The sequence below is a fragment of the Mastacembelus armatus genome, chromosome 2 (assembly GCF_900324485.2).
Source record: "Mastacembelus armatus chromosome 2, fMasArm1.2, whole genome shotgun sequence".
Taxonomy (NCBI): domain Eukaryota; kingdom Metazoa; phylum Chordata; class Actinopteri; order Synbranchiformes; family Mastacembelidae; genus Mastacembelus; species Mastacembelus armatus.
Window position 1 is genome coordinate 4,351,718 of NC_046634.1, and position 27,764 is coordinate 4,379,481.

The 27,764-nt window shown below is 43.2% G+C and overlaps 1 protein-coding gene across 1 annotated transcript in view; it reads right to left on the reverse strand.

Annotated features, from left to right (window-relative positions):
• Positions 1 to 9,209: 9,209 nt before the first annotated feature.
• unc80 (unc-80 homolog (C. elegans)) overlaps positions 9,210 to 27,764 on the reverse strand; it is a 38,418-nt gene continuing 19,863 nt past the window's right edge. The window contains exons 26-67 of the mRNA XM_026302102.1: positions 27,321 to 27,454; positions 26,922 to 27,099; positions 26,602 to 26,811; positions 26,097 to 26,194; positions 25,800 to 26,003; positions 25,596 to 25,703; positions 24,892 to 25,030; positions 24,335 to 24,516; positions 24,036 to 24,167; positions 23,054 to 23,086; positions 22,159 to 22,345; positions 21,905 to 22,036; positions 20,908 to 21,051; positions 20,584 to 20,684; positions 20,377 to 20,463; positions 20,101 to 20,284; positions 19,522 to 19,616; positions 19,266 to 19,355; positions 18,914 to 19,015; positions 18,562 to 18,742; positions 18,217 to 18,482; positions 17,567 to 17,701; positions 17,302 to 17,440; positions 16,999 to 17,095; positions 16,729 to 16,899; positions 16,513 to 16,605; positions 16,188 to 16,406; positions 15,472 to 15,702; positions 14,649 to 14,772; positions 14,449 to 14,574; positions 14,213 to 14,336; positions 13,569 to 13,775; positions 13,294 to 13,478; positions 13,020 to 13,185; positions 12,748 to 12,927; positions 12,510 to 12,657; positions 11,885 to 11,941; positions 10,880 to 10,961; positions 10,574 to 10,679; positions 10,253 to 10,273; positions 9,846 to 10,021; positions 9,210 to 9,710 (exon numbers count right to left, since the gene is read on the reverse strand). Coding sequence (XP_026157887.1) covers positions 9,210 to 9,710; positions 9,846 to 10,021; positions 10,253 to 10,273; positions 10,574 to 10,679; positions 10,880 to 10,961; positions 11,885 to 11,941; positions 12,510 to 12,657; positions 12,748 to 12,927; positions 13,020 to 13,185; positions 13,294 to 13,478; positions 13,569 to 13,775; positions 14,213 to 14,336; positions 14,449 to 14,574; positions 14,649 to 14,772; positions 15,472 to 15,702; positions 16,188 to 16,406; positions 16,513 to 16,605; positions 16,729 to 16,899; positions 16,999 to 17,095; positions 17,302 to 17,440; positions 17,567 to 17,701; positions 18,217 to 18,482; positions 18,562 to 18,742; positions 18,914 to 19,015; positions 19,266 to 19,355; positions 19,522 to 19,616; positions 20,101 to 20,284; positions 20,377 to 20,463; positions 20,584 to 20,684; positions 20,908 to 21,051; positions 21,905 to 22,036; positions 22,159 to 22,345; positions 23,054 to 23,086; positions 24,036 to 24,167; positions 24,335 to 24,516; positions 24,892 to 25,030; positions 25,596 to 25,703; positions 25,800 to 26,003; positions 26,097 to 26,194; positions 26,602 to 26,811; positions 26,922 to 27,099; positions 27,321 to 27,454 — 6,275 coding nt within the window. The remainder of the gene's footprint in view (positions 9,711 to 9,845; positions 10,022 to 10,252; positions 10,274 to 10,573; positions 10,680 to 10,879; positions 10,962 to 11,884; positions 11,942 to 12,509; positions 12,658 to 12,747; positions 12,928 to 13,019; positions 13,186 to 13,293; positions 13,479 to 13,568; positions 13,776 to 14,212; positions 14,337 to 14,448; positions 14,575 to 14,648; positions 14,773 to 15,471; positions 15,703 to 16,187; positions 16,407 to 16,512; positions 16,606 to 16,728; positions 16,900 to 16,998; positions 17,096 to 17,301; positions 17,441 to 17,566; positions 17,702 to 18,216; positions 18,483 to 18,561; positions 18,743 to 18,913; positions 19,016 to 19,265; positions 19,356 to 19,521; positions 19,617 to 20,100; positions 20,285 to 20,376; positions 20,464 to 20,583; positions 20,685 to 20,907; positions 21,052 to 21,904; positions 22,037 to 22,158; positions 22,346 to 23,053; positions 23,087 to 24,035; positions 24,168 to 24,334; positions 24,517 to 24,891; positions 25,031 to 25,595; positions 25,704 to 25,799; positions 26,004 to 26,096; positions 26,195 to 26,601; positions 26,812 to 26,921; positions 27,100 to 27,320; positions 27,455 to 27,764) is intronic.

Here is a 27,764-nt window from a genome sequence, read left to right on the forward strand (position 1 = left end):
AAATTATTTATACGTGTGTACAATATTTATACATTTTAGATATGTATATATTATATATAATATATATTTTATAATCTTATATAATTTATAATATATATATATATAGGCTATATATATATATATATAAAATTCCCTTCTCACCCCTATGGGTGGTGTGTGTGTCTTCCTCAATCTTGGGTCCTCTACCAGAGGCCTGGGACTTTGAGGGTTCTTCGCAGTATCTTAGCTGTTCCTAGCACTGCGCTCTTCTGGACTGAGAACTCTGATGTTGTTCCTGGGATCTGTTGGAGCCACTCTCCCAGTTTGGGGGGTTAACTTTGAAAACAGACATACAAAGGGCTCTCACCTGCAGCTGCTCAGCTTCAGATAGATGGTCAAGGTTAAAAGCTGAAGAAGTCAGTACTGGCAGATACTTTTCTTCCACTTCCTCATCTGTGACATTCCTAATCAGCAGCACACTGGATTTATCCACAGGTCTAGGAACCCACTCTTTTAACAGGTTAATATGAAGAACCCTGGTGGAGTGACCCATGACCTGGAGTAGAGATTTCATAAGTGGTAGAGCCCAATTTTTTAATTACCTCAAAGGGACCTTGCCATTTAGCTAACAACTTGCTTTCCTTTGATGGGAGCATCACCAGCACTTTCTGTCCAGGATTAAAGCTCCTCTCTCGAGCAGGACGATCATACCAAGTCCTCTGCTGATGATGTGCAGCTGTCATGTAATCCTGGGCCAGCATAGTCATTTTCTCCAGTTTTTCCCTCATCCGTAACACATAAGATGCGACATTAACAGGTTCGGCACTTTCCTGGTCTCTCTCCCACGTTTCCTTTTGGAGGGTTAAAGGACCCCTGACCTCATGACCAAACAGCAACTCAAATGGTGAAAATCCAGTAGAGGCTTGTGGGACTTCTCTATAGGCAAACAAAAGGTAAGGAAGCCATTGGTCCCAATCTGAGCCTGTTTCACTGACAAACTTACGCAGCATTTGCTTCAGTGTCTGATTAAATCTCTCCGTAAGCCCATCAGTTTGTGGATGGTAGGGCATTGTCCTTAAACCCTTGATGCCCAACAACTTGTAAACATCTTTCAATAGTTTGGACATAAAGTTTGTGCCCTGGTCCGTCAATATCTCCTGGGGAAACCCCACTCTTGGAAAAAAAAAAAAAACTGGACCAGGCAAAAAGCAACAGGCTTAGCTTTAATGGATCTCAGTGGAAAAACTTCAGTCTGTAATGACTAACATGAATCGATTTCCTGACTTACTCCTTTCCACAGGGCCTATAATGTCCATTCCAAGACGTTCAAATGGTGTGCTGATTACTGGGAGAGGTTGGAGAGGAACTCTGGTGGGAAACAGATGTTTGTTGGCACTGAGGGCAACTCCTACAGAATTGAGCCACATCTTTACGTAAACCAGGCCAGTGAAAATAGCGGATCCGTGCTACAGTTTTATGTTTCCCCAGCTGGCCAGCCCAGGGAATAGGATGGCCCAGAGCCAGAACTACCTCTCTGGCTACCTTTGGCACCATTAACTGTCTCACTGACTTATGGCAACGATAAAGAATCCCATTCTCCAGAACATAGTCCTCAGTATTAAGCCCATCAGTCCCCACCCCTCTTTTTGCTTTACTTATGCATTCAGCTAGGCTTGAGTCCTGCTGTTGCAACAGGCTTATGTTATCAGGGATCTCAAAACCGAGTAGTAACTCAGGACCTGCAGCAACAGGGGGAGACGCCACCGTGTGCTTAAACTTTTCCTCAAGAATAATGATTTCACTTATTCCATCAACCGTTTTATGTTTTGGCTGCACCCACTTGCAAAAAAGTTCTTTAAATCTCACATAAAGTTCTTTTGGAGTCTCTTCAGGTTCCACATGCAGAGATCTGAATCTCTGTCGATAACTTTCTGGATTAATGTCATACTTTTTCAAAATTGCAAGCTTCACTTCGTCATAATCAAGCGCATCATCAACATCCATACGCACATAAGCACTCCTGGCTTTACCTGTTAGCAAAGGGATTAGCTGGAAAGCCCACTCTGACTTCGGCCATCTGCAAGCCACTGCTATTCTTTCAAAAGTAATGAGAAAACATTCAATATCATCTGATTCAGTTAATTTCTGCAATTAGATTCCCTCATGGAGCGTGACATACCTTGTCCATTGTCAGCTGGCAGAGGAGTTGAGGGAGCAACCTTCTGTGCAGAGGAGTCAGAAAAACTGTTGGTCACTTGATTATTTTGCAAAAAAGCAGGTTGTTGCCTAGAATCGGCTTGCGCTTGAACCTCCAACTGAAGCAAACCAAACTGGTGTTGAAGAGCTCTAAACCGCTGGTCTTGGCGTGTCATTTCTTTGTCCCACTGAGCCTCTCGTGATTTTTGATGACTAAAGTGGGCCTGGAGAATATTTGCCAAGTCTGCTATAGTAGGTTCCCTTGCCTCTTCACCCTCAATGCCATTAAATCCACCTGTTGCTCCACACTCCTGTTGCTCATTAGCTGATTGGACTGCCATTTCAAACTGAAGTTCTTGACTGCTGCCTGATTTGCTTCCTCTACCTCCTCTTCCTCCCCGCATGGTTCCAGCATAAAAAAAAAAAAGGGGAAGACCAAAAAAAGAAAGTAAAGTGCAAATAAACCACTTGGGTCCTTTACTGTCTGATCCCACCATCTTCCTGATGTACTCATGGATCTTAGCTGTTTCATCTTGGATGGTGGCTCTGACGCTCACCAGCCCCGGCCTCCTTCCTTCCTCTTAGTGTACAGTCTCAGGATGCTGGATTTGGGGTCCTTTTGGGGGTCCTTCAGGATCAGGACTGTCCTGCCTTCAGTTAGCCATTCTGGGTGGGTCCCATCCATTAGCAGCTGGTTCATTTGAGCTGCCAGGCACTCATGGAGGGCAGTTAGCTTCTTTAGCCAATAGGTGTGGATCATGTCAGGCCCCGGTGCTGTCCAGCTCTTCATGTTTGAGACCCTTTCTCGGATATCTGCCGTTGCGATGGTTACTGGTTCCTGTTCAGGGAGGTTGCTGTGGTCTGCTCTCAGGTCTGCGAGCCACTGGGCATTGGTGTTATGTGATGCCTCCCTCTCCCATATGTTTTTCCAGTATCGTTCAGTCTCCAGCCTTGGTGGGTCGGCCCTCGTGTTACTGCCCTCCCACTGAGAGTACACCTTGGATGGATATATATATATATATATATATATATATATATATATATATATATATATACACACCACACACATATATATACATATACATACACAAATACATATTTATGTATATATATATATATATATATATATTAGGGTATATATATCTACATATATATATATGTGTGTGTGTGTATGTGAAATATATAAAACATATAATATAAATAATATATGTTGTATATATAAAAATATATGTACTTCACCAATTACAATATATACTCTGTTATCAAACCTGCTGCAGTGTCTCTTTTCACACGGTGTGGGCTGTCTAGGGAAAACCAGACAGAGGTAACACATAAAATGGCATCATCAATTGTATAAGAGCACAGGTTCCCTGCCAATCAGGTGGGAGCACTGGTCTCAATTGGTTTCCCGCACAATACCACCACAGGTCAGGCTCGTGCAGTAACATGGTTCATGAACCAGAAAGGGTCATAGCCTGCCCAAGGAGTGGTCACAGAGTGTGTAGAGTTGCACCAGTGGAGATCACCCGCCCTTTCTCCCTGAAGTGGAATTTCTCAAAAACAGGTATAATTAGTACTATAAGGTGTAAAGAAAGGAGGAGTAAGAGCAGGAATAGGTGGCATCAAATAATGCAAAGACATTGTTTACTGGCTGGAGGGCAGGTGGAAGGAAACAGCTGCAGTGTGCAGTTCAGGCCTGTTGGATCATTGTGTGGATTAAGTCTTATCAGTGTAACCTACATATTTTAGTGACATGAATATGTCAGGATGTAGAGATGAGTTAGAGCTGTGAGTCAAAGGACAAATGTTGTAAAGTAAGTACAAGGATTTTTACAGTCATACTGGGGACTATATAGAGAAGAGACAGGGTAAAGTAGGTATATTATAAGAAAAGGTATGTCAGAGGGTTGTCATTGCAAAGTACAATAACTTGTGTGTTATGTGTTAGTCATACAGGCTTTTCTTTCCTTAAGACAGGGGTGTCAAACTCATTTTAGGTCAGGGGCCATATGGAGGAAAATCTATTCCCAAGTGGGCCGGACCGGACCGACAAGGCAGCTAGCTCCGGGCCAGCTGACAGGTATAGGCCTACTTGCTCAGCCTCGGTATAAACAGTTTGCCTGCTTAACATAATTGCAATTGCGACACCCAGTGGAGACATTTAGAACAGCAGTTTCTTTCATTGAAAAATTGCAGCTAATTTAAACTTCAAATCATCTCGCGGGCCGGATTAAACCCGTTTGCGGGCCTCATCTGGCCCGCGGGCCGTAAGTTTGACACCCCTGCCTTAAGACAAGGTGGTGTGTTTCACCAGGTTTTGTAGTAACATTAACTAATACGGTGCTTTACAGTAACATCGGCAAAGGTAAGAATGTTTAAGGTGAAGGAAGTCAGTCGTAGCACAGAAGAGGAATATTTCATTGAAATTACATTTTCAATTCAATTCAATTTTATTTGTATAGCACCAAATCACAATACAAATCATCTCACGGCACTTTACAAAAACTAAAAACCCAACAAATCCCTTATGAGCAAGCACTTGGCGACAGCAGAAACCTCCAGCAGAACCGGGCTCAGTCTGGGCGGCCATCTGCCTCGACCGGTTGGGGTGAGTGGACAGAGGAGAGAGAAGAGAACAGCAACAATAAACAACAAATAGACACTGCAGGTTAGTGGGGCCAGTAACTGCACATCAGCAATATACAGCTCCAGGACCAGAGACACCTTCAGAAGGTACAGAGAGAGAGAGAGAGAGAGAGAGAGAGAGCCAAAGCGGCTCCCAATCAGGAGCCGGGGCGTGGCCGAGAGATAATCAGTAATGTGGAAAACGTGCGACGCATTAGTCATGTGATTTCCGTCTCTTTTGGCTCAGCTCACTAAAGAGACGGCTCTTTCCGTGGCTCTTCAGATTTTTTGGTGCTTAAATTCATTTATTACCAACACTAATGTAAAAAAACATGCACTATATGAACTGTTGATTATATAAGTCCACCTTTATTTATACACTCTACAGAGCGATACAAAAATAAATTAGAAAGTGGAAAAACAAACTAACTATTTAGAAGCCAGATCTATGTGAGATTTTAGTCTTGCAGACTCTACGTTCTGCCTTAGTTTGGTCATTGACATAGCCGGCTCCCGTCCTTCACGTCAAACAGCCTGCTCTCAGAGCCGTTTTGTTCACGACCGACACATCCCTACGGCGCATGCGTAGAAAGGATTCGCGTGCGATTGGACGGCGGCTATATCACGTGGCTGTGCGTCTATTTAAGGGTCTGCGGGAAGGCGGGCCGGTTTCATTTAAGGTCCAGGTTCAGACGGTTTCAATACGTTCGGCGTGAGCTGGTCGATCGTTTGACGAGTCGACGCTCAGTTGAACTTGATTCTGACCTGTTGTGTTTTGTTTGCAGAGTTCGGGCTGTTCGTTCCGCTGAGGACGAAACAGGCATGAAAGTTTGGTTTGGTTTTTGGTTTACAGGTGTGACTGCGGGACGACGACAAACAGCGTCAGTCTTGGAGTCCGGGGCTGGCGGTTTGTGAGGAGTGTTTCTTTGTTTAATGTGTTTGTTTCCTACAGGTCGGCGGAGAAGGCAGAGTGTGTGTTTATCGTCGGAGCTAAATGTTTGTAGCAGGTGTTAACGGAGTTTGTTTCAGGTGCTGAAGCGGGTTGGAGTCGCGCAGCAGACCCGGAGTCTCCGCATGTTTTTAATGGCGGTTGTGGACGGAGATCTTTGTTTGTTTTACAGACGAGAGAAGCAGAAATAACGTGGTTTTTCTTTTTTGCTGTAGAGGAGGGCGGGGTTTGTGTCTTGAACGTGACAAGGCACCGGATGTGTCGTCACGGGCGGAAGGAATGAATGTAGTCTGAACTTCCGACAGCGGGGCTGTTGTGGAGTCGTCAGCAGTGTTTGGATCAGCTTAATAATGTTAATTTAATAATTGTTAATGTTTTAAGTTTCAGAGACGTGCGACGGAGCAGTTTAGTTTTTTTTCCCTCCCCGTTTCCTTTGTCTCAGGATTGTATCTGAGGCTTCCTCTTCCGGAAATACTATTTTTGTTTTTCAGGTAAAATAACGAGGCCTGGAGAAGCTGTTGGCTACCTTGTAAACTGCTTGTTTGCAAAGTAACTTTTATTAAAGTGAGTACAAGACGAGCAGCGTTTAGAAACATGTTTCGTATTTTATTACATGTGGAGATAATTGTCAATATCACAGATAAAGTAAACATTTCACCCTCTTATCAACCCCAATCCATAGTAAAATTACTTTTTTTTTTTTTTTCATTTCAGGTTTCCTGGAGTCTTCATGCTTGCCTTGGATGACAAAGGAACAGCCATTGAAGTGAAATGACTTTGCAACTTTTGGACTTAAAGGTCTGTGTGTTGTTGTGAAGTGATTTGACTTGAATGTGACACTTCAAAAAGCACTTTTCTAAGTTAATAAAGTTTTAAGTAAATGTTAAACTTAAGTCAAACGTTTCTTCTTACAAAGACACAAAAAAGACTTCTTTCTCTGTTAGACACTTCAGTTTTTATTAAAGTTCTTTTCCTTTAGTATGTTCCATATTCAGGATACCTTTTTTTTCTCTCTGGGGCAGCAGCAGGAACCAAAAGGCCTCTGAATGGATCCTGCAAGGACAACAAACTGTTAACATTTGTTCCACCAATAAAAATGATTTACACTTATCCCATCTGCTTATGTAATTACTGTTTCTTCAAATTAAGGTTTTGTTTGTTCTATGCCTGATATAAATATGAGGGGCACATGATGCTCACAGTGAAAAACACAAAAATAAATACACATTTCTGTTCTCTACCACCACCACATAACCTTTCACACCCACATTGCTGTCTCATGCTACAGTTACAATGACAACAACAAAAGAGTCAGATTTTACATGTCACTTTATTAGAAAGAACAAGCATCACAAGTAGCACATCTATTCACACCCTCTCCTACACTGTTCTTTCCCTTGAGTCTTAACACTTTTCTAAACCTTTGCTCATCTACCTCTACTGAAATACATTGACTGCATATGATTTGGAAAGAAACAACCACTGACTCTAAACACTGACATAGTTAACTGACTGGGCTACTGACATGACTAAGGCTAGGAGATGACTGCAGATAAAGGTATAACATGTGCTACTCAAATATTCCAATGCATTGACCTAAACTAGTTTGTCTGAACAAACACTTTCAGAACTACAAACCCACACCTTACGATATACGCTGTCCTTTATTCTAACGCTCAGCGACGTCCTTTCCTGGAGGTCGACGACTCCGTCTGGATCTGGCCGCCGGGTGTCCCCCCGTCCCCCGTGCTCCGTACCTTCATCAAAACATGAAAAACACGAAAACAATTACTGCACCTGACTATGAACCCCGTGTCTTCCCCCCCGGCCTCTCTAGACCTTTCTTGTTATTGTCGTGACAACGACAAAGGTACAGAGAGTCGTTTTCTTTCATATACATGTTGGACAACTCGCCCTGACGTGACCGCGACTCTCACACGTGGCGTCCGTCTGCTAACTGCCCAGCCGGTTAGCCGGTTAGCTAGCCGCCATCCTCCGCCGCCACGTCCATCTACGCGGTCCGACCGTCCAACTAAAGCCGAGTGTGTCTCCTCTGTCTCCGCCACACGACGAGCCGCCGCCGACACCGAATCTCCGCCGTTACTGAGCCAAACGCGGGTCGCTGCGGCTCTTCCGTCTGGCTCCGCCGAATGACAAAGAGGAAGTGACGTTCTCCGAAGGGATTTATGGGAGGAAGTGGATCCTCTCTTCCTCTTCCATTTCCTCATGGCAGCTTGCAGCCTCGCCAAAGTTGCTTTACCGCCGCCTACTGACCCGCGGTGTGAACTTCATTCCACATTATTCTTATTATCTATATTTAGATCCGATTTCTAATATTTATTATGACTCGCTGTGTTCACTCTTTGTCTAAAACACCTTCCATGTCACTGGCTGTCACTCCCCCCGCTAAGATTGCGATTTGACTCCGGTTCACTAAGCTCTCTCTATGTACAAGAATTACGATGAAATGAAACTCTTTTTTAAGGAAGGGCCTCTTCCTTTTTCAGGATACAAAGAAGTTCACGGTTTCCAAGCGTTGGCCGGTCAACAAGGGCGCCATCTGCTGGACAAATCAACTATGGCGCCATCTGCTGGTCGACGTCTAAGATTACACGTCTATGCGATATTGGAACTTTCCAAACAACATTTCATGTCTATGGCAGAGACAATACCAAGACTTTGTTTGGCTGTCAAATCAAAGACCTCTGTTTGCATCAATGATCTGGCAAAAAACATTCATGGTTTCGTTATTGAAGTTATGATTTTAAAAAAGGACAAAAAATGCACCCAACGCTGATATCGTAAATATGACGTTTATTGTATATCATATATTCCTGTAGCTACACACAAACACAGTTACAAAATTAGACAGAAATGGCACATTTAAAGGGAACAGTAACGCTTCTTCAAAAAAGCGTGAAAAACTCAACCCATATGCATAAGTCCACTTTACTATTGTAAAGACTACACACAAGATATGATTGTATCTTCACATAATGTTAAACACAGCTAATGATGACACATTGCTTCACCGGTGAAATGAGTTATAAGGAATAAGACAACATCACTAATACAAACTTTAATATAGTACTTAAATTCAAGTACAATAAACTTTAATTAATACTGATTGATTTGATTATCGATAATTAAATCTTATATTTTCTTATAAAAATCCATTCTTTGGATGACTAATCTCCAGACTGTTGTATATAATGTATACAATATACACTACATGTATATCATATAATAAACTTTGCATCTTCTTCTTAGATGTATATACTCTACTCTCACTATACATATGTTTAACTTCAATATATTAATCACTTGATAATGTCTGATCTTTATTTATGTCATCATTAACACCACTGATGACATAACATAACAGAAAAATAAACTGTTATACATTCAGGTCATTGCCTGAGAATAGAATAGCTAGAGAATCAATCTACCTGTCGCCTCATCATACATGGGACTCATCCAGGTCCAGGTCAACAGGGGAGAGGGGCAGGGGTGTCCTGCGGGGTGAGGGAGAAGACAGCAGGGGGGCAAGAAGGGGATTCTCTGTGCCATCGTCCTCGCTGAACCGCAGCAGGGCGTCACTGCGTGGAAGGAGTGCCGCTGTGTCCTCGTCCCCGGGGCTTTCTCTGATCCTGGATGGCCCCGGAGGAGGTGGAGGAAGAAGCGGGGTCGACGGCAGCGCTGGTGGTGGCGGAGGGCCCGGGGCGGGCGCAGTACCCAGCACCGGGAGCGGTGGAGGGAGAGGGGAGGAGGTGCGGGATAAAGGGACAGGGGAGCAGGTTCGGGAAAGAGGCAGCGGGGAGCACGTCCCGGATGGGGGTGTTGGAGTGGAGGGCCTGGAGATGGAGGGTGGAGGGGAGAGGCTGCTGAGGAGGCCCCACTGTTCTCTCTTCTCCTGTTCCTTGTTCAGTTTGTTTAAAGAAAATAGTGTCAATGGATCACACTGCATATTGTCTGTAGTTATCCAACTAAAGATTTACATTTTTTCATGAGTGCTTTTCGTCTCCATATTAACAGGTTTAAGATACTGGAAAATGCATCAAATTCAAGTGAGCGTACCCCTTATATTGTCTCCTACCTGCTTGTTTGCAGGGCCGTGGAGGTCGGCGCTGACTGTGGGAGTGGACGTGACCTCCGGCGTGGGAGACTTTGAAGGGGCCGCGACGCTGGCAGTCAGGGGCTTGCCCTCCCCCGCGGACGCCTGCTGGGCTTGATTCTCTGTAAAGGTCACGGACCTCTTTTGGTCTCCGTGCGCTGTGGGCACACATGCACGAGTGGTCAAAACAGAGATGACAGCGTCATCTCGCAACTCGTTAACACATCAGCACCACCAAAGAGAATGGAGGCGGGGATGGGACAGGAGGGCTAGGCAAGGACTAGGAGGGGATGCAAGACAGACATGCAGAGCGCCTTATCGGGTGTGGTTGCAGATAAAAGGGGTGGACCGTTGCAGGGTTGAGAGGAAAGGTAAGGATTGTGTCTCACCTTCACAGTCCAATAAAGTTTCTTTTTTTCGAAACAGGGCATGAGACAGAACAGAGTGAGAAGAGTCAGTTTGAAGACAGGTGATACAACAAACAGCATAGGAACAAACACAAAGGTTGTGGAGGGGTGAAGCAGGTCAGTTCAAATCTGCACACAGACACTAAATATCAATTTTTATCAGTCCACCTTTGGCCTGTGCGCTCGATCTGAAGTGTGGGATAAGTGTAGCCTCATCCCTTTTTAAAATGTAAAACTAAATCGTTTCAGATTTTCACCGATCCTTACTGTCGCTAACTCTCAGACACATGTGAAGGTTGTTACCCAGTGGTTTGTTTTTGGGCTGGATGCTCCTGCGGGTTGTGGAAAGCCTCGCTCCAGATCGACCTCGTGGTTCATTCTTTGGAATCGACAGCAGGGGGCGTCGTATCTGCAGAGAACGCACAAGTAACAGCAACTAGGTATAGAGAATTGTTTCCACACTACCACGTTTACACAAACACAATTATTCCAAAGCCTTTGCACTTGCTCGATGACCATGATACATCTATAAATCCACCATATTATCCTCAATGCATGTATGCGTGTTTGTGCTTGTATAAAAGATGACGGACGATGATGGCGTCTCACCTGTCTGAGGCCACGCTTTCTTCCTAATGGAGGTTGTATCAGGAGGTTCTGCTGGCCCGGTTCGCTCTGCACGCTGGCCACCCTGGTTCAATCACAGAGATGGACACAAACGCAAAGATGCAGAAATACGTAGCGGCGAAGGAACCACAAGGCCACCGCATCCCCAGCTCTGCCTATTGACGACATTTAACTTCAACATATACCCATACACAACACAAACACTCTGCTACAAGATGCCCGGTCGGGGCAGGTTGCCATGATTCATACACCGAAAACACAACAGGGGACAGTAGGGGCTGGAGTAGCAACGCAGAGAAAAGAAACTTTTGTACTAATAACTGGAGGTGTCTAGTTTTTTAAATCCCCCCTTCATTCCTTTTGAAGTGTGTAGGATAGGGGTTAGACAGATTTGACATCCATTTCTCAATTTCATAAAACAGGACCAAAAAAAAAAAAAAATACAACAAAAGTATCATTATGGTTGCCAACCCAGTTCCCCCTTGTCCCTACAGATTGGTATCCACAGTAGGACGCCCAATTTGATTAGCGAGAAGCCTGAGAGACACGTAAACAGTATGAAACACTATGGGAGAGAGGCTGACTTTGGTGATGGCACATCAACTGTAAAGACTCACAGCTAACACAGAAGAAGAGACAGAGCTCCCTGGCCCTGGGGCTGAAGGGCCCTCTTTAGATTTTTAGGAAGGGGGCTGGTTAGATAGCACAGCAGATGAGCTGAGACGATGAGGGTCAGTGCTCAAAAGGAAGTGGGAGGGTGGGGGTTGGTGGGACAGAGACAATCACATTGGACCCACACAGAAAGAGATAGACAGGAAAGTGAGAGGGTGGGGGAGGTGTGACGGGCCAAGGCGATTTGGATGCGGATGAGTGATCGACGGCGAGGCGGCCTGAAATAATAGGCCGTCCCGAGGTGATGCCCCTCCCCCTGGCAAACAGATGCAAGAACGCACCGACGGGACACAGAGAGAGAGAGGGCCACTGTACCTAGAGAGGTTACCCTCCTGCAGAAGGCCCTGGGACTCATCTAGCACATTGGGTTCACTGTAAAAAGGGGGGCGAAGGGGGAGAACGGGAGTTTAGGGCGTGTCGTCGAGATGCGTCACCACGCTGAGCACCTTTCTTATGAGGGTAGGAAGCCATCCCTCTGATCTCAGCTAGCAAAATTGCAGCATATTTTTCACATTCCACTATTATTACTGTCTATGTAAAAAACAAACAAACAAAAAAACACTATAAATCAACAGAGAAATACACAGAAAAAATGTCTGTGGCTGTGGGATACAGCTGCTTGATCCTTTTCAAAATATTAATTGTACATATTCCATAAACAAGTCAAGATCAGAATTGTACGTTAACATTTCAAGAAAGAAAAACTAATATTCTCGCACCACGATCAACACTTATAACTGTCAGGCTACATATCTTTGTATGATCGCATTTCATACTTTGTGTGAAACCTCTGGCTCCACTTCAGGCTCTGCCTGAACACCAGGTACAAAATCATCAACTATAGAACAAACAGATCCAGGCCATCATATCAAAACATTGTTTCATAAATTGTTTGTGAATTACTGAAGAAAACATTTGAAAAAGTGTTGACTAATATTACCTGTGACTCGGCAACATTGTGGCGCGGGGGGCCTCAGGGTGCGAGGCTGCTGAGCCGGTGGCGTGGCTCGAGAAACGGCGCTGTGATGTCACCCTTGGCAGGAAGGCCTCGTGCTCGCTCACCACACTGGGAATGCTCATAGAGTCATCTAGACACAGGAGGATCGAGGGCAGTGAGTTCTGTTCCAATAGAATATGGACCAAAAGAAACGGCAAATAAAACGGGGAAGGATACTGACTCTCTTCGTCGTCCTCGTCAGTGCGACTGAGCGTGTCCTGGGAGGGCTGTCGTGACGGTTGGCTGTCCTGCTCCCAAACTGTGCCGGTGCCTGTGTTGGAGCGTGACATCGTGGCCAAACTGAGGCGATATGCTGACGTAGAGGTGCCCACTGTGCTGATAGATGTTTTGCCCTGGTAAGCTGTTGGGTGGTGGAAGGTAAAATGGAAAATAAACACGAATTGTAATTCAGTATATTCAGTAAGTTTTTTATTTTTGGAGCAAATGTCTGACCAGAGCCGCTGTGCACAGCCTCCTTAAGGATCTTCAGTTCATTGTTGAACTCTGCAAACAGGGAGCTCTTGCAGAGAGGCCGTGGGATGAAGCGTCGCTCCAGCTGGTCGGCGATGTGGTGACGGGCCGTAATCTCTTCCTGGGAGTCGGCAGGCTGAGTCAACAACTGCAAAACGCATGACATTTCTGAGACCGGCCCGAGGATTGCTGCATTTATGGTGATGTTAGAACCTGTCGATTAACAGGTTCTAACGTCGATATTTGACTCCTTTACCTTGCACTGTATGAATGGTCTCAGTAGGACAAAGATAGGGATGCGGGTTCGGACAATGAAGTCAATGAAGTCCCAGAAGGCCAGGCCGCCCACCTTCCGCAGAGCCATCTCTTTTACCTGCAGGCTCAAGCGGTACCACTGGTTCCCTAACGAGCGCTCGAAGCAAACCAGCACCACCTTCAGAGCTGGACAGGGAAGAAAAAAGGCAAGAGGATTAGAAGAGAAAGTGGTGGGAACAAGAAAAGCCATCAGCTGATGTCATTTCTCGTTCATACCCAGATATGCAGCCTGACTGGTGGACTCGGCTAAACCTTCTCTGCGCAGATCCTTCCCTGTGTCGCCGGGGGTGGAGCAGTGAGCTGGGGAAGCATCCAGCATGAAGTTTTTGGTGCGAGAGGTGGAGATGATCCGAGGAGGCAAAAGGATATTGATGACTGTCTGCAGCAGCAGGAAGATCTCGGGCTGCTCCAGGTGGGGGCTGTCTGCAAAGAAAACACCACAGACGCCCAGGTACAGCCGATCTGCTATTTCTTTTTGGCCATTTCAATCACAGAGTGTCTCTATAAAGACCTACTGTGGGATCGACAATGTGATTTTATGGAGGAACAACCTGCACGGATCAAAGTCATTGATTTTACAACATAGTTTCATTATACGGTAGGTGAACAGACGTGTTTATACTAGATCGTCCCTAAGATTTCAAATCTGTTTACAAGGTAACCAGCAATAACAGTCCAGACCAGAAACAGAACACTTAAAAGACCGCATGCTGCCACTAGACCAGAAATAAACTTCATGTGAATAAATAAATCTTGACAAAATGCCAATATAAGTTAGATACGATGCATCTTAGATACCATCCAAATTGATTTCATAAAAACTATTCATGAACTGCCTCAAATCAGAAAAAAGTCTGTACCTTTGCTTCCAGACCCCACTGTCAATACAAAGGGAATGAGCAGGTTGAGCAGCATCCCCTCACGCCTCTCCTGATTGGTGAAAGGTGAGATCACATGACTGAGAGGGAAATCATCCTTTAAGGCCTAGGATGGTGGAAAAGGAGGAAACAGAAGTTAGCCCTGATAGTGGGCGTATGGAACATATTATTTAGGAACACAGTTTTGATGAAGTCAGATGAGTGTAATTGAAGTCTACCTGGATCTGCAGGGCCACCAGCCGCACCACTGCTGTGCTGAAGGGCAATGGAGGAGAAAGGTATGGGCTGAGGTGCAGCAGAGGTAAGCCGTCTGCCACACTGGACGGTCCAACCACACCCATCACCTGACAATGCACAAAAATAAAAGCTAAAAATCCAATCCAAACCTGATAAGTCTGTGTCCTCTTTTTTTCCTTACCAGGTTGACGCAGACGTTGATCAATGATCGAAGGTGTGGGAGGAAGGAGATGATTGGCTGTCGCTGCAGGGTCAGGCAGATCCCCTCGATCAGGCTGCTGGCTGCCTCCCACTCCACCTGTCTCCTGGAGAGCACACACCATACACCACCACCACATTAAAAGCACATTTATATGAATTTCTGAAAGACTAAAACACAAAAACACAGTCATATCACTCTATAAACATGTCCTCCCAAATAATTACTACCCCCTCTGTGGCTGTAACAAAGGCTGTACTGACAACAACAAATACCGCAAAGCTCACAGACATGGCCAACTCAGCACCACAGCAACAGATTGTGGTGCGATCACACCGGTGTTCCCTCAATCAGCCGAATCCTTCTCATCTCATAAAAGAGGAGTGATGTTTGCATGTTATGATTTTTTTTTCTTACCATGGTTTGACATTTTTTGTACTGCATTGCTGACTGTTGTCAGGATTTCCTGACTCTTTTTTGCTAAGGCTTTTAAGTCCATTAGGACTGAGACGGTGCAGCGGTAACATTCGTCTGATATTAAAATCTGCATCATCTTAGAAAGACTGGACACCCCTGGCTTAGAGGGAACACCGCCAGGGAGCTTTCATTACTACACATGTCCTCCTCAAGTAACTTGCCTCACAAACAGCTGCGCAAACACACACCACACAAGCACTTACGGTACATCAGCAGCAAAGGCAGCGATGCCAAGAAGCCATCTAACTATTGTATACACCACTGCACCTGTACGGCACGATACACTCACAGGGACACGGAGAAAAAAGTGGGATTGTATTCAACAGACCTGGTGCATAATGCCTGTGTGCGAGCGCACCTGAGCGTGGGCATCTTGTGGATTTTGTTGAACATGCGGTCCAGCCTCTTAAGGATGAGGATGAGGGCAGGACGGACGGCCTCAGACGACCAGTCTGTGATGGGTAACATCTCCGTGATGTAGCGCCGCAGCCCTCGGCTCTCCATCGTTAGGGTGTCATAGGGTGCCAGTTTCAGCAGGGCGTGGGCGATTTCTGCCAGCCTGGGAAACACAGAAAGTAGTGTTATTTTCACAATCACAGTTTTTTCCTCTTATTCCTTGTCACAATCCATCTGTCTACCAAACATACCCTTTCTCCTAGCCTTCTCCACCCACACGCACACCTGATCCCACTTTCCTCATCATCCCACCTGATTGTATGGTTTTCTTCATGTAGCATACTCGTGCTCGCCACCCTCTCTGTTATCTGTACTCTATTTTGTTCCTGCCAGATAATATTTCATTGCTCCTGTCTGCGTTTATATATTGTATATTTTATACAATTTTTTCACAGTTTCCTTATTTATGTTGCCAATAGCCCTTATTGTCCAACAGCATCAGTAATGTACTGGTATTTAAGTAATTATTTTTTTTTTTTTACATATTTACTCATTTTTTCCTATTTTCATTTTTATTTCATTGTCTTTCATTATCTTTTAATTGAATTTATTTATTTGTATAGTGCCAAATTATATAAATCTCATCACCTCATGTGGGACTTGATGTCCAGCAGCTCTAGAGCGGTGACCCGGGGCTCCCCGGCAACATTCTGCAGGATTTTGAGACGTGGTCCGCAGTGTTTATAAAACTCAGTGCAGATGTTTAACAGAGACTCCCGTGGGCGGCGGAACTCCTCCCTGGCGATGCGCTCATCCAGCTCCTCTCTTGGCATGCCCTGACCCTCCTCCATCAGGTGGAGATTGTCCCTGAGAAAACAAACAGACCATCTGCTTTTCAGACTCCAAAATCTATTGTGAAACCGACAGTGTGAATTTGATCATCTCTCACAACCACATATTTTATGGTCCTGACCTGGTGTTCACCCCTCCTGACATTGTGTGGTTGGCTGTGGTGCCTCCCTTATGGCCCTGATCACAGCGGGATATCTGAGGGGCTGTCATGGGCCTGTGGAGGACATATGGATAAAATTAGGAAAACTGGGGGGAGGGTGGCACCTTATACATGTGCACACTTCCAGACTTGCTTTGTTGTGTCCTTGGTTTGCATTATCGCTGCTAAGAATCACACCTTGTCAGGGCCTCGGAGCTGTAGAGCAAGGCCTGCAGTGATGTCGCGAGAGCAGCGATGGCTGCGATCTCATCTCTGGCGGCCGAGGCCGACTCCATTGTAACTGTGTTGCTCTTCAGCTTCTGCAGGTAGCAAGGGACCAAGGCCTCCAGCACCATCAGCATCTGGAGACTGGAGAGACGCACGAATATCAAGAACAGAATAGGACTGTTGTAGAAAAGCTGTAGATGTGGAACAGGGAAGAAGCTGAAGCTGAGCGTGTTTTCATACCTCCTGAATGATTCGGGAGCATAAGCGACCACAGTGACACACAGTTTGATAGCCTCGCTGATAGAAAAGGCCAAATCCTCATTACCATAACAGAAATCTGAAAAAAAGTATACTGCTAAGTATAATGGCTTACGTCTAGGCTTTGAAGATTTTTCTTTTTAATCTAGCATTGCAGTTTCCCAACATGTCTTTGCACAAGAGTGACCTTCACATTTAAATAGTGAAATTCAAGTGCTCCATCGACCTCTGGCAGTTTTCCAACAAAAGACCACAGAATGCGTGTTATGGTAGCTGACAGTTTACCTAAAGATCTTAGAGGTTTCTCTGCCTTGACCAGCTCCAGAGCATCCAGGGCATCATGAGTCTCTCCCTCAAGAGAGACCAGCAGGTCAAACAGGCACTGAGCTGACACCCCTTTAGACAGACCTGTACTAGTACTGGTCTGGAAAAGGACATGGATTTGACCTAAAGTGAGTTCACAAAGTGCAGGCAGCCAGAAATACCAAACACAAGGTATGTGTGATGTGAGGAAGCAAAAACTTTACATAGCAATTGACCAAAGCCTTACTGTGAATTCCAACAGCGGTGCCACACTCGCAAACAGCTGCAGGATGAAGGGTTTGCGGTGGAGAATGTAAAACTGCCGGCAGCAAAACTCAATACCCTGCCTCAGTAAAGGGTTGCTTTCATAATCAGCGTAAACCTGTCCAAAAAAAAAAGTGTCTCAGTGTTAGTTTTCTAAATGTAACATGGAAGACCAGAATATAAGGAAATAACAGGACAAAGCAAATACATAGCAAATCAAAGACGATAAACACAAAAAAGGTCTAAAATAAAATGAAGTAATATAATGTAAGAATAATAAAGTATGTACCAGCAGTGAATAGCAGAATGAGGTATATAGGAAGTAAGCATGTAGTACTGCAGGTATTGATGAGGGGAATGTAGCAAGTAAGTGGAGTAACAGCTGGTGAAATGACAGTGTGTGTGTGTGTGTGTGTGTGTGTGGGGGGGGGGGGGGGGGGGGGGGGGGGTGTGTGTGTTATTGGGGATTGGTTTGGATCTGCCGTGTTCAGTCGCATTTCGTAGAGTGGCCATGATGGGATGGGTCAGTGAAAGCTAAATGTACAGTATAGTGCAAGTACAGTATTTTTCATTTTATCTCAGTTATCTCATTTCGTTAGGAATTAACTAGACATTGGCTACATGTATCTGTACCTGCAACATAGTTGGCAGGATCCACTGGTAACCACTCAATGAGAAGAGGTGATTAAAGTGAACAGCAGTGTTGATGGCAGTGGCTGTGTACTGCCTGAGGAGGGAGCTGTCTTCCGGGTGCAGCAGCAGCGCCCCGTTGAAGACATTGAGGAACAGCATCATCTCGTCGCCCCACGGATATTCACTGGGCATGCCCAGAAACATTTCTTCCAGCAGCTTGATCCATAGCACCTTGTGCAGGGTGTCCAAGCCAAACAGCTCCTTCCCTGGTGGAGGTACAACTTCATCATACACTATCCTTAACAGATTCAAGTGTATAAACTGTGTGGTTGAAATCTGTCTCACCCTGCGGTTCGTTGAACAGGGAGAATTCTGCGTCGATGGCAGTTCGTGGGAAGGACGGCAGGCGCAGGAGGTCTTCCTGGAGTAGAGAAACATGGGATTGCTTGTGCACGGCTGGCATGTGTTGAGTTAGAGAAATGAGGAAGAGGACCCGACCGACCTCCTCTAGTTTGCGAGAAAACACCTAGAAACACAACAAAATAGAAACAGAATAAGAGGGAAAAAAAAAACGTGAAAAAAAACCACCATCCAACCATGTTTTACCATTTCACGACCCTGTTTTGTTTTGTGTTTCTACCAGCTATAACCATAACTCAGACCAATATTTCACAACTTGAATTGTCAAATTTTACACCTGTTTCTGGATGAGCTCCTGTCCTTTCTCGGGCAGCATGTGGACCAAGTTGAGTTGAGGAGACACTGACCTCCGGAAGGGGTAGATGTCTCTTACGTACGTCTGCAGGTGGAACATAGAAATGTCAAACGCAAAATGTTTTAATACTGCCACAATATTACCAGGAGCAAACAACTCCTTTTTACAGTCACACCAGCTAACCTCCTGAGGGATTTTGTACAAGTCCAATAAAAGACAATAAAAAAAAATCTGAACTTTTCATGAAATAGGCATAAGAGTGAAAAACTGATGGCTGTTACTTTCTTAAACAATTAAAATCCTTTTAAACAGCAGTTCAAAACAAGGTGTCTACCTTGCTATAATGAATAAGGTTCCAGCGTTTGTCCATGAGGAAGTAATGTGCTGATCTGGCTTCAGGGATGTTGAAGAATTCAAGGCACTCCTGATCAGAAACAGAAAACATTAGCTGACCCTACATTTACATTTTGGTATTTAGTTTATTCTCAGCCACTATAATTTCAGTCTAAGTAAAATGCTGAAAGGTTTTTCTGCTCCACATTACTAAATCCTAAATGACTGTCCAGTAGAGGCCACTTTAGTGTTATTACCTTCAACAGAGCTTCAAACTGAGTGTCTTCATGGACGGGGAGCTGTGTTGGGATGTCACATTCGTTCTGCCCGTGCACCACCAGTGTCTTGGTTCCTGAATCAATTTTAAAAAACATCTATTTCTGTTTTTTTCTGTCTGTTTTAATTAAATTTACCACTAGTTCTCTCATCAAGGTAGATGAGATCTGGAGTTTCGGTGGCATATTCAATTAATTGAAAACAAACCTTTTTGAAAAAAACACATTTTTGAAAGTTTTGTCTAAGACTTGGGTTTAACATGACAGCAGCAAAATCAGCAACTATAAAATATGTTAATGCTCATTTATAATTTGCAAATCCTGAAGCTCTTGGGTGAATTTCATCTGTTTTTATGTGCAATGTGATACTAACTGATACCTGGATGTTGTGACATTTTCGAGAAATATCTTGCAGAGTTGAATTAAACATTAAAATACATTTATTTTATTCATTTTAACATGTAAGAAGTGCAATGTGTTAGGAGTACCATTAGGTGCATCATAACAATCTGTAGTACTTTCATAAACATCATTATTGTCCAGCAGTAATAGTACGTTCACCTGGCATGGATGCTGTGACCAGCAATTTGACCTCACACTGCTCCTTCTTCATGGTTTGTTTGAGGTCCTTAAAGAAAAGCCCCTCCACGTAGCCGACCACCTCCCACAGGAAGGTCAGCGTGGCCGAGATGGCATCCATACCCCATTCACATGGCGTCCGCACAAAATACATGATCAATCCCACCTGAGAGAGTGAGATTTAATTAAGAGAATTGATGATTAAGTTTAAAGTTTAAAGGGCAAAAAAGAATAAAAGTGATGTTTTTGTTGCTTCACCAGGTAGTTGAAGAGGATATGAGAAGTCTGTGCCGGCAGGTCTCCAATGTTGAGCAGGAGCTTCCTCAGCATGTACATCAGCTCATCCTGACAATGCGAGGAGCATAAGTCATTCCACAATACAGTTTGTGCTTTTAGGTGCTGCACTTAACCTCAGATTCTGATTCATTGGATCTGAAGCTGTGTTTTCTTTAGATGTTCGCTTACCTGTCTGTTGCTCACAGTTAGTTTTTCCAGGAAGTGGCGGAGAACTAGGGCCGGATCTTCAATCAGGCAGTTCCAGAGGATTTGTTGGGCAACAGCGCTCACTAAAGAAATGACAAATATTTGACAAATACGTAAGTGAGCAAATAGACACACCAAACACACCAAAAAAGTGAAATTTTCATGACAAAGCATTTAGTTTTCCAACAGGACTGACTACATTACCATTACACAAGCAAACCAATCACAAACATTTGAAAAACAGTGTCTGAAACATTTTGTCATTTATTTCCACACTCACTCTAAACACAAACACAAAACACCTACCAGCCACGCCGTCCTCTCGAACCTCCCCGTCCTCCATGAGGTGCACTATTGGTAGGACCGCAGCACAGATGCATGCTGGGAAAACAGCCTGGGGTGGCTGTAGCATGTGGTGAGTCGGAGTGTGTTCTGTTGTGTTCTCTTCATCTGACAAAAAAATAAAAATCAACAAAAAAACTCATTATGTTTGAGCAAATAAAATACTTCTGAAAAACATTTGAGTAAATAAAATACTTCTGAAAAACATTTGAGTAAATAAAATACTTCTGAAAAACATTTGAGTAAATAAAATACTTCTGAAAAACATTTGAGTAAATAAAATACTTCAGTGAAAAACATTTGAGTAAATAAAATACTTCAGAGAAAAACATTTGAGTAAATAAAATACTTCAGTGAAAAACATTTGAGTAAATAAAATACTTCAGTGAAAAACATTTGAGTAAATAAAATACTTCAGTGAAAAACATTTGAGTAAATAAAATACTTTAGTGAAAAACATTTGAGTAAATAAAATACTTCAGAGAAAAACATTTGAGTAAAAATACTTTAGTGAAAAACATTTGAGTAAATAAAATACTTCAGAGAAAAACATTTGAGTAAATAAAATACTTCAGTGAAAAACATTTAAGTAAATAAAATACTTCAGAGAAAAACATTTGAGTAAATAAAATACTTCAGAGAAAAACATTTGAGTAAATAAAATACTTCAGTGAAAAACATTTGAGTAAATAAAATACTTCAGAGAAAAACATTTGAGTAAATAAAATACTTCAGAGAAAAACATTTGAGTAAATAAAATACTTCAGTGAAAAACATTTGAGTAAATAAAATACTTCAGAGAAAAACATTTGAGTAAATAAAATACTTCAGTGAAAAACATTTGAGTAAATAAAATACTTCAGAGAAAAACATTTGAGTAAAAATACTTTAGTGAAAAACATTTGAGTAAATAAAATACTTCAGAGAAAAACATTATCATTGTCAGATATCCTTTTCATACCTTCAGCGCTGGCCAATGAGCGGACAGACCACACAGAGCCTCGACGGAAAGAATAGTTCCTGTGGGAGTTACTGGAGGCGCAGGACGGGCTGACAGACAGACGGCGTGATGCCAGGTTCACCACTTCTTCTGCTGATCAATGTCATACATGACCATTGCAGATACAAGAACAAAAACATGCTATCAGGGTACAGAGCAACTTGCCAATTCCCAGACATCAGTACAATATGTGCTTGTGTGCCTGGTTGCACCACCTTCTTCCTCCTGCTCGGTCGGTGGGCTGCAGGTGGGCTCGTAGCAGGCCTCCTGAGCCACGGGTATGGCTGTGATGATGCTGGCCTCGCGGCCCAGACGCCGCTTTTCTTCTTCCTGCTGCAGGTTTTTCAGAATGTGCTCGGCTCGCTGGTGGGAGCGTGACACAGCGCGTGCTGAGAAGGATTTCTGGGGTGGGGGGTGATCACAGAGACAAAACAACAGTTGTCACACTCAGAAGATTCAGAATGAGGAAAACCATGAATAGTTTTAGAAATGTGAAGGCAAAGCTATTCTACACTACGTTACATCTAAGGAGCATTTTGTGACATAAAATGACCGGACAACACATTAATACAGTAACTCTCCTCCAGCACGTTAATGCTATGCTCTATACCATCCTGAGCATCATGATGGACACTTGAAGTGTTGAATTGGAACAATTTCAGTCAGGACAAATTGTGACACAAGAATATTCAGACTGGAATTTGAAGAATTTACTGTATCTTGTGTGCAGTAAATATCTCACAGCATTCACACAAGTGCTCATACACAATCATATCCATATAGGCCGAATGCATGATACAAAAACACAGCAAAGTCATTCTCATCCAATGACCATGCATCAACCGCACAACAGTGTCTGAATGTCTGATGCATGCTGTTATTTATTGTCTTTGTTACAACTGGAGCAAGTACCAGAATACTTTTTTTTTGCATAGCACTGGCCAAGATGCAACTATCTGATGGGACTCATGAAACTGCCCCAGCTTCTGATCCATGATGAAAATCTCCCAATGGACTAAAACTAACAGTGACAATTTTCTCTCTTGTCATCAATGATCCGAGGTAACAAGATGCATCAGCACAAACATCTGGACAGAAATACCAACTTACTATTGTATGGACTGACTGAATTAATGTGGGAAACTAAAAACAAAGACAGTCAATAGACAAATTATAGAGCATGTGCTTGCAGGTCATCAGCAAAATCTATAACACAATTTTCTGATAATCATGCGTTTAACAGAAATGACAAAAAAGTAAAAGGAAACACCAAGAAATCTGTTTTACCACTTAGATTTACTATTACAACCTCAAAAAGTATGACATGTTTCATGTTTTTCTCAAGCCAGCAGATTTCTTGGTGCACCTGCCCACATTACACTTGCAATGCAAAAACAGATGTATTTAAAGCAGTCAAAAGTGCACTGTAACAGGACTCAAGGCAAATAACTTTCAAAAAAAGCTGGCCACTAATAAAAACCGACAAATATTCACAGATTGTGGATTAAACGGACAAGGTCACAAAAATCTTTCCTTACTTATACTCAGTTTTGCCAAAATGTGTTGACAGGAGATTTGAATTAAACTAGTGACATTTAGAATTGAAATATTAGAAGCAGAACTTAACAGCCAAGTTACTGACTCTGCTCAGCACTGCTTTGAGCTAATGGTCAATCAGTGGGCTAATAAACTCCCTATGACAGCATACCAGTCCTAGATGAAAGCTTACAGGGAGACGGCTAGTGGGACTTAAACACCAATGTGTGTTTCTATAAATGTGGTATGTAGCCACATTTACATGTTACATGATAAAAGATTATTCTGTTTTGGCAGTTTTGGTGAATGAACCCTGACAGATTTCCAGTTTACATTGAATTTAAAGCTACCTGACTAACCAACTCATGTCACTTTTTGTGTCACATCCACAGGAGCAATAATAATAATAATAATAGTACTTTAAAAGGTCAGTATTACTGATGCACTTAATGTAACATTATTAACAAATTAATCATTTTCTATTATTAGTGAATATTTTCATTATTAAATGCACAATGTAAATAACTACACAACGCATATAAACAGAGAGACTTACAGACTGGTCTTCATTAATTGGGTCTTGGACACTGCCAGTGTTCTGGGGCACCCAGGGGGGGTCGAATATGGGGACACAGGGCATGCCCAGTATAGGAGAAGGCAGAGTGAAGTTGATGCTGGGTGGAGGGATCTGAAACAATAAACAAACATGGTACAAATCCGGTCAAAGGGGTCTAGTTTTGTAAGACAATAAGTTCTAACTTACAGCAGCTAATCTCAGCTACCACACGGAAAGGCCAATTATTAATATTATTTAGTGGGACAAAGTGAAAACAAAACCTCATTACTATAATGCACCTTAAAGATCTGCTGGGCTCCCTCCTCCATGCGAGGCCACACCTGGTAGCGGAAACGCCACAGCGTGTAAAACTTTAGGATGGAATTGATGCGCTGGCAGGCCTCCTGGTGCTGGAACTCTGCCATCATCATTTCGGTCACGGCGTCAGGGACCTTCACTGCGCAGAGAAGGAACATGGCAGCTGGAGGGGAGTCAGAGGGAAGAATAAAAAGAAAAGAGATGAAAATAAAAAGTGAAAGGGACATGAAAGGAGAAGAAGCAAAGGTGGCAAGGACAGGAAAGAGAAAGGTAAAGTATGGCTCAGGGCAAAAGAGTGATTCACAGAAAGTGAGAGAAGAAAGGATGTCAAACAAGTAATGAAGGGCAAAGCACAAAAGAAGAAAGAAAAAAGTGTGATTATAAGCATATTATATTATATATTATAAGCATATTAAGCATATGAATATCAAGGTCAGAATTTTTTACACACTATGTGAATATCATTAGCTGACATTTCTATATACTGTGAAGGACGAAACAACCTACAGATTCAGTAGTGCTGCACAGCCTGACTCACCAGCAGCAGCTGCCATATGTTCATCCACACTGAGCAAAAGCTCCCAGGCTGCAGGCTGGATGTCTCCATACATGTCGTCCGTCAATATGGGAGCTGCCTTGATCAGCAGAGAAAGAGGAGCTGGCGACAAACTCATCACCTGAAGGAAACGCAGCAAAGTGTATAAATGCTTTAAAGGTAAATATGTGTCAAAGCACAAAAAGCATGAAAAATGCTCCTTAAAGTAATATTTTGTGACTTATTCATTTTACTATCTATTGCAGATTTATTTTCATAGGTGGTCCACAGGTGGCCTGCACCGTATAGCACACCTCGACATTGAACATTTCAGCTTTGTTTGATACGGAATAACAATGTCCTTGTCAATTTTATGCTATAAAGCAACAACATCTACAAAATCCTGCTAAAATGCAATGTAATTGCATTTAAAAACAGGCACCTGCAGTTATTCACACAAGCTACACAAATACCAGAAAACACTTAGAATTGTGATTTTTGCTAACAATGCCGCTCAAGTCTGGAAAAAACCTCAAATCACAACAGAAGATTGACTAATAATTTTATTTTCATTTATGTCCTTTATTTTTTGCAATGGTGCATCACATAGAGGACATAATGATCCTGGTTGTGCTTGTCTCAGTTGTTCAACAGTGTTTGAAAATCTAACAGTAGCAATGACAACTAAACACTAAAAAACAACTCACCTGGTTGCGGATGTATTTGAGCATGCCCATATCTTTCTTCCCTTCTGTGTTGGAGTCGGTGGGTCTTCTCTTCATGGATGGGGTCCTCAGGCAAGACTTGTCAGAACACTAAAGGCACAGAGATTTTGATAAAATGCACTATAATGAAACTTCAATGAATTTATTGTACCATTTAAAAACAACTGGATAGTATATGGAGCCCACCTCTTTATTCTTCTTAGCCCGGGCCCCAATGTTACCAGAGGAGGTGCTGTCCTCTCTCAGGCTGTCTACTGTCTCACCGTACACAAGTTTAATGGCACGGACCAGGCGAGCACAGGAACGGCTGTGGTGCTGGTAGCAGCGTGGGTGGCAAAAGTCTATATGAGTACAGATGAAACTCTGCTGGTTGCACAGCAGGATCATAATCTGTGTCGAGATGGATGAAGAGAGTCGGCGTGAAAGAAGCAACACAGAAGCACCTTATACACACATACGGTACGCACTGATTGGCAGACATACATGGAGCCACGACATGTTGCGGTGGTAGTTATCCTCTGCTCCTCCTGTGCTCTGGCCCTCTGGCTCTATGCTGGGTTCACTGGTGCTGAAGGGACTACCTACAGCAGGAAACAATAATCTCTTACCAGTGTGGAATCAAAGCAGATTTACTATTTATTATTAAAGGCACATATACAAACTTAATCTGACACATTGTGCTAATCTGGCAATAACGATGCAAAAAAGGGACATTACACCAAATGTGTCTCAAAAATTACATTCCTTATTCCATGAAAACTGCAAATTGTCTGTTCCGACAACTTTGGTTGTTCTGTACACACAGTATGAAAGGATGTCAAACAGTGTGCTATCATAAAATTCAGTTCTGATTTCCAGTGGTAGAAAAACACCCTCTTGGCTCTTACACTGACAATGTAACATATATGTATGCATTTCTAGCCAAATGAATTAGAAATGGCACTGGTTGATGCAACCTGAGTATTATTCCCAACATGAGTTTCATTACCTATGTCAGTCACAGTGTCTCTGCTGTGTGTTTGTGACAGCAGCCCTTCGTCGTTCTCAGACTCAGAGTCCTGCCGGGACAGTTTGGTGCTCTTGAGGCTCCCCGCCCGTCGTATGGAGGACAGGGAGCCACCCTTTTTTACACGAAAGCTGCGAGCCCCTTTGATCTGAAGAAGCCGAGAGCCTCCGACACGAATCTTACGGATGGGTGCTGGAGATGTGCGTAGCGGGGACAGATTATCTACAATTATCAAGGGATAGTAAGCAAACATGGTCATAATAAACTAAATGACACAGGCTGTATGAGACACCAGATCTCACCTTGGGCCTCCTGGGCCTTTTTATCATCACAGGTGGTGTCAGACTTCAGAGTGTGGCTGCTGCTGTTCAGTGAATCATTGCCGTCTTCGTCATCAAGGATGCCTGCGAAGCTGATCTTCCTCTCGTAGCGATGGCGACCGTGTTCTGGGTCCAAACGCAAGCGGCAGCTGTCCAGGTCCTACAGCCAACATGTGAACATCATCAGCACTATGTCCAGAAAATCTATTAGTGCATATTTTTCATTCAAATATTTATTCTATTCCTATTCTGTTTATGTTGGTGCCATCAGTTTCTACTGACATTGACCTCAAATGCCTTTTTACATGTTAATCTGTTTTGGTTTTTTAAAAAAAAATCATCAGTGGTTGAATATTTTTGTACACAAGATCTGATACTGACCACAAGATTTTCAGTGCGTGGTCGAGGTAAGCAAGGAAAGGTCTCTCTTAGAAAAGTGGTGATTTCCAACAGCAGCTGGCAGGCAGCCATCTTCAGAGCAAAGGGGCAGCCACATTTTGTGGGATTGACTGTGTCTTTATGAAATACAAAAAAAAAAAAGAAATGTGTTATGAACATTAAAATGTTTTTGTCACACTGTGTTTACAACATCTTGAAAAATATTACTATTACTATTCAATTCCAGAAACTGAACAGACTAATGCAAAGTAAAAATGTACAGAATCCTAAAGTGCACATAAACCCAGGACCACCACTGTGCCAATACCTAATGTAAAAACATTCACTGGTAAGAATCAAAAATGTTAAAGACAGTATAGATACTTCTATAAAAGTACCATTTCATAAAACCATATCCAAAGACGTGCTCGTCAGGCATTAAACATC